The sequence below is a fragment of the Phoenix dactylifera genome, chromosome 1, assembly GCF_051530095.1.
Source record: "Phoenix dactylifera cultivar Ajwa chromosome 1, Ajwa_hap1_PhDact_Kaust_v1.1, whole genome shotgun sequence".
NCBI classification, from domain to species: Eukaryota; Viridiplantae; Streptophyta; class Magnoliopsida; order Arecales; family Arecaceae; genus Phoenix; species Phoenix dactylifera.
Window position 1 is genome coordinate 66,744,111 of NC_143190.1, and position 6,692 is coordinate 66,750,802.

General features: G+C 42.0%; 1 protein-coding gene across 1 annotated transcript; it reads right to left on the reverse strand.

Moving 5' to 3' along the window:
- Nucleotides 1–723: 723 nt before the first annotated feature.
- Nucleotides 724–2,061, reverse strand: LOC103717534 (NDR1/HIN1-like protein 10). Its single transcript, XM_008805972.6, has one exon. The coding sequence runs from the start codon at nt 1,727–1,729 to the stop codon at nt 932–934; it is 798 nt and encodes a 265-aa protein (XP_008804194.1). The 5' UTR covers nt 1,730–2,061; the 3' UTR covers nt 724–931.
- Nucleotides 2,062–6,692: the final 4,631 nt, after the last annotated feature.

Below are 6,692 nucleotides of genomic sequence, written 5' to 3' on the forward strand. Positions count from 1 at the left end.
GATCAAAAAAAAAAAAAAAAAAAAAATATATCCTGCATCATGCTGACCACATGAGTCGTGCACCATGAGACGTTAATCCAAGATAAGAGCAGAAAGCATGGGACTTATAGAAACTGAGACGTATGATTTACATAGTGCAACATTATATTAGCGTGGGGTGTAGGATATAATTTTTTCTACTACAATATCAAGGAACAATGTTGTACCAGATCTTCAAATAAATGCTACAATATCTTCAATTTAAGCAATAGAAATGTGAAAAAAATCTCTTTTAGTTTCAGTGGATACCATGCTTCTTTCATCACCAAAATGCATGCATTTTATCACTCTTTTCTTGCTCTTCAGCATGGACCTCAAAATTTTTGTCTCTATTACTGCACGGCCGTATTGATCATGCATCTCCTCACATCAAAATACATGCATCAAACTACATGAATAATGTTTATAAAAATAAATTAAAGATTTTAAATTAAATACATAATCATACTTATTCAGAGTCAACAAGGTTGAAACAAAAAAAGGACGAAGACGAAGACGCGTGGAAAGCACCGAGACCATTGTTTTGGTGGTTCCACCGACACTTCCACATCACCAAGACCATGACGATGCCCACCGCAGAATTTCTTCCACTATTCTTTACTTGATAATAAAACACAGTTGTGAGCTAATAAAGATGGAGATAAGATCCAATTCTAAATTATTATATAACAAATAACAATTCAGTGAAAGAGAATAAAAGAACATAAATTATTTCAATCCACAACAAGCAACAGCTCGTCTGAAGTTTTAGAGGAATGAAAAAGGAAATATATTCCACAAACTAAAGATAAGGAACAGAGAAAGAAACCTGTTAAAAAACTAAACCGTCCACTGTACCTTTTTTTGATCTTTTTTTTTTAATGATCTTAAATTCATGATAGAATTATTTTCTCTAGAATGTCCAGTTCCAGATTTTGATCCGAAGCTTCACCTGGCACCGGGCGTTGGCCGGCGAGGTGGCGCCGGCCGCCGGGTTCCCCTTGGCGACGCGGCCCTCGATCCCGTCACACAGCACCCTAATTCCGATCTTCTTAGACTTGAACCCCCCGATCTTGACCCCGGCCTTCGTTTCCAGATCGATCTCCAGCGGGAATTTCTTCCTCTTCGTCAGATCCGCTGCCTCTCCCGGCTCCAGGCTCTGCCGCGAGCTCGAGACTGTGGCTTTGAGGACGGTGGTGTTCTCGGTGCCGTGGACGAACGCCGGGAACGAGCCCTGCCCGATGACCACCCCGTCGGAGTAGGCGGAGATGGCGACGTCGTCGTAGAGGAATACGACCTTCCGGTTGGGGTTCCGGGCAGAGACGGCGAGGTCGAGGCGGGAGGTAAGGAGATTGGAGGAGGTGATGTTGAAGGTGGAGAGGCGGAAGGATTCGACGGAGAAGCTGGGGCGCTGAGGGCGACAGAGGACGTAGAAGACACCGGCGGCGATGGCGGCGAGGAAGATGAGGCCGATCAGGAGGAGAGTCAGCCAGAGGCAGCAGGTGCAGCAGCACCCTCGGCGGCGCCGGCGGGGGCGGGGGGGCGGACGGGGGAGGGGGCGGGTGGCGCTGTACTGCTGGGCCTTCGTAGCCGGGAAGGCAGGGGGACGGCCGGATCCGCCGTTGGCGGTGGCTCCGCTGCCGTTGAGGGTCCGAGCACCGTTAGCGTTCCGGTTGGAGGAGAGGTAAGGGCGGTCCCCCATGGCTTTCATGGGGAAAGAGGAGGAGAAGCTGCAGCGGAGAACCGAAGAAGAAAAGCGGTGAGAAGCAACGAAACCGCTTGCTCTCTCCCTCCTATTTACACCGGTGGGAAAGGTGAGAAGAAGAAGATTCTTTCCGATCTTTGATTGGCGTTTAAATGTACCTGTGGTTACCGGCGTTGGAAGGGGAGTGGTCAGAAATTTATTACAGAATCCGAGATCTATCCGTTTGATTGGGATCCAAGGGTGGGTGATGGAGTTCTTTGTATTTGTTACACATATAACGAGCGAAATTAAGGGAGGTTGGTGTTAATTACCGTGTTTTGGTTCTCAGATTGGGATACGAACTCGTTGGGGGAATTTGGGAGGGAAAGTTCCAGCGTGTTTGATATTTTTGGATGGATACGCGCTTTCTTCGCTTCCTGATTGGAAAATAATTACTCACGGGTTCACCGATGTACCGGCTGGTTGGCACTTTAATTCCGACTCGGGTTTTGTCCCTGTTCCGGTGCTCAAATCAGGGGTGTAAATCCATGTCCAATCATTTGTGCTTTTGGTTCGGCTTGGATTCATAATTAATTGGATTTTCCTTCGGAATGGGACTCTATAATTTGGTAACAGACTAACAGTTATTGATTTTGATTTGTTCAATAATTTTAATTATTTTATGTTATTGGATTTATCATTCATGATTGGGCTTGTTATAGCTAATTTTTCTTCGTTTTGGTTAAAAAAAGCTCACTATGTAATTATAATCTGAATAATTAAATAATCAATAGTTAATTGAATAATTGGAAGAGTAAAATTAGTTACACCTTTGGTAAATTAGTACTTGGAGCTGTACCAAGATTGGAAGCTAATTTTTTTATGCGCACCTCTTTAGTGACTTAAATGCAATTTGCAATCACATTCTAACAAAAAAAAAAAAAAAAAAGATAACTTCCGATAACCATTCTTCATATGTTGTAAAGTTAGCATAACATTTGTGTACTACCATCCAAGACTATGACGTCAATATGAGTATTATTATTATTATTACTATTATTACTATTATTATTATTATTATTATTTGGTTTTTTCTAAATAGGCGCAAGTTTATATGGGGCAAAAGCAAGCCTTTTATATATTTTTTTTCTCCCCAAAATTCGTCATTGCTCTTAGAGAGAACACTAAAAAAAATGTGTCTTTGGAACAAGCAAAGAACTCAACTTGAACAACCTTCTATATTTGGACTCACTCTTCCGTGTATGCAAACTCTCTCAAGTCTCTTGCCAAACTACAGTTTGTTTTTACAGCTAGAATTTGGTTGGATTTAGTACGTAAGACTTGATATGCTTCAATATAACCTAACCGACTAATAGAAACTCGCCACATTGCCTCTATGTAAAACTTTATAAATGCTGTTAAAGCTCATCCTACGGGCGGCCGTTAAAACTCTGCCCATGTACATTCCACGCAGTTAAGCTCAGCGACGTAGGTAACGTGCAGGTAGTTACGATGTTGACCCTCTTCCTATATAACCTGCACCTGGAGGACCTTCAAGAGCACTAGCTTTTACATTCATATTACTTTTACTCTCTCTCAAGCCTCAATTGTTTCTCAAAATTCTTGCCCAACTTATGCATTGAAAAGTCATCGCAACCTTAAATATTTCCTCTCTCATTTTGGGTCGGACTTCTAGCTCCAAATAGATCTCTTCATCCGAGCATAACCTCAATTGGCCACTTGCCAATAGCCAACCCGTCCAGTCTTTTTAGATCGGATTTTGGCAGCAACAGAACTTACCTGATTTGCTCAACATCTTGAAACATGATATCTTTATCGGGAAACAGTAAATTGATCTTGCTACATGGCCAAGAAGAGTAGAATTACACTGTCATACATTAATCGGGATTCATCACACGAGCAACAATGGAAGTTTCCACATGTCCCAGATGCTATAGTGGCTGTGCATCACCCTCCTGTTTCGTTGTGTTTACTCAAAGAAGAAATTAATAGGTAACTATTGGGAACATGTTTATGGAGTAACATACTGCATTCACGCTAGGTTTGTGAGCTCCGTTCATATGCCATGAGAAGGCAATGCTAATTTAGAAATTTTGTGCCTCCTTGATGGTGCTTGTTCCATTTGCCAGGAACTTGTGACATTTTGTTTCCTCTGCTTTCACGAGTAGCTTGCCTGCATCATGTATGTGTCCTGCGTTCGGAGAGCTTGCCTCCACGCTTGGCATTGCCTTTGCCTAACGGACTCTCCTTTGCCTCTCAAGTCCTCAAGCAGTGGGATTGACCCAACCAATCTTACTTCATGATCAGGTCCGGTGGTAAGGCTGGAAGTAGGCCGGGCTAGGATAGGCCATGCACCTGCCCAAATTCGGCCCGAATTTTTTTGGCCTTTGGGCTGGGCTTTTGCTCAAATTTTTTTGTGGATAATCTAGGCTTGAGCCCGACCCCAGCCAAGGCCCAAGCCTGACGCAAATCCGATTTGGCCGGCCTAAATTGCCCGTTTGGGCCGAAAATAGGTCTAGCCAAAACTCGGTTGGTTTAATATTTCATAATATTGCTTCATAAGTAAATGAGCTGGTTAAAAATTGGATTCTCTCCTATAACACGGATAAATGATACATGATATATTATTCTTAGCTAAACCCATTTAAATTTTTCTTTACTTTCTCATTATTCTACCTAAATAATAACATATAAAACAAATTAATTTGGGCTCCGTTTCTGGCCTTGTTCAGACTTGGGCTAGGCTAGTGACATATAACTGGGCCCAATTCGAAAATAAAATGAGCTCTACATTTAAGCCCTAACCTAGTCTAAATTCTTTCAAGCCTAGCCTGAAGCCCGGCCTGAAGTCAGCCCGGTCGAATGGGCCTCGGGCCGGCCTGAGCTCATTTTCAACCCTCTTAGGTGGAGAGATGCTGTTGCCCAGATAGACAACCCAAGAGGGGGGTGAATTGGGTTTTAAAATAATTTTGTAATTAAAACATTGTGGATGACTAATTAATGCTTTACCAAGATGGTTAATTAATTGCTATGTGCTGTGAATGAAATGAGAGTAAAAGAAAGAGACAAACAATCACAAACACAAGGCTTTTATAGTGGTTCGGAGCTAACCCTTGCTCCTACGTCCACTCCTCAAGTCTCACTTGAGAATTCACTATAGCCCCTTGGATTACAGCCGGTTGTTTTACAAGCTCACAACCAAACTTGTTGTTGAAAGAGTAGATGCCCTATAAGCCAATCATTTGATGGGTTTTTCTTTGTAATCCTCCAAATCATGTACTTTGACACTCGATATATATCAATAAAGGCATTGTGTTTCATCATTTGCTGCTTATCTATTTTATTATTGGATGATGAACCCCATAAATTAGGACATTGGTTTTAAGGGTTATGATGAGATCATACCAGTGAGACCTAAAATCCTAAAATCCTAATTTAGAATATTCTCAGTCAAATTGGTATATTGAGTCGGGGATCAATATTACCGGAAAGACTGGCACATCTTATGTATGCTCAATGTAGAGGGTGATTGATCTCACAATCACTTGTGTGAGACACTAATACAAAGATGTGGGTGCTCATTAGAGGAATGAGTTCACTGAAATGACCAGCCATGAGAACATCTTATGGATTCTTACTTAATTATCAAAAGATGGTTCTCATAGTGGGAGTTGTGCAAGTGATCCTTAGACCTGAGATCACCATGGTACCTTGTGCACTTGAAGCTATATTTTGGTTTACCCTCATTCACGACATTGCATTGTGTACGGGATATTCTGGATATGGTGGATTTTGTACGAAGGTTGTGAGTAGGTCAACAAGGAATCAGTCACTTCTAGTAAGAGAAGGTAACATCCTACTTACTCTAATCTTATGATGATTCAAGAAGCCTTTGATCAAAGCAAAATGAATATTAGAAAGAGTTTCTAATATTTCATTGTTTGAATTATCATATAAAAGATTGAGAGAGACATGAATAAGTGATTGAGTTTGATATTGATCCATACTCGAGCACTTATTCAGGATGTAGTATGACTGAGGGATTGAATTGCACAGTAACTTTCCACTGAAGGGTATGTTTGGATTTGTCCAATACATTCCACATCTTCCGGGTAGACATGATACGTTGCTAGACGTCAATCATGTCTTGTGGGTTGATCGGATCAAAGAGTTTGATTAGATCAAAGCATCAGAAAGGTTTTGATTGCTAAGTCAGGTTTAGCACTAAATTGAACCTAAATGGGATTAGAGGTATTCTAATCAGGTTAGGTCAACTTGCACCTGCACCTACTGCTGGCTAAGATAAGGAACCCAATGGGTCACACACAAAGGAATTGATCAAGGGTCTAATTGGATTAGATCATATTTGCAAGATGAACATGCTAGCACGTGTTGCAAACCCTAGCTCCTGATTCAAATTAAATTCGAATCTGATTCTTAGGTTAGGTTGATCTAATATGATTAGATCATGACCTAATATGGGTTAGCCAAGAGTTGGAACCCATTTGGCTTTAATTAGACCTGATTTCATTAGGTTTAATGTTTTCTATAAGTTGGTTAAACCCAATTGGATTGGGTTTGATAGGGCCTTCACTTCTGGACCATTGGATCACTCCCTGGATGAAGGATCTGGTCCACTGGTTGGCGCCTTCATCTGGACCATTGGATGGTTTCCTGGATGAAGGATCTGGTCCACTGGTTGGCGCCTTCATCTGGACCATTGGATGGATTTCTGGATGAAGGATCTGGACCATTGGTCAGCGCCTGAATCTGGACCACTGCATGTCTCTCTGGATGAAAGATCTGGACCGTTGCTCAGCGCCTGAATCTGGACCATCGGTGATGGCATCTTACTTCTGGACCATTGGATGGCACCCTGGATGATGATGCCTTGATCTGGACCATTAGATGGTGCCTAGATCTGGACCATTGGCTTTGGTTCACTGCATTTGGGCCCTTGGATCATCAG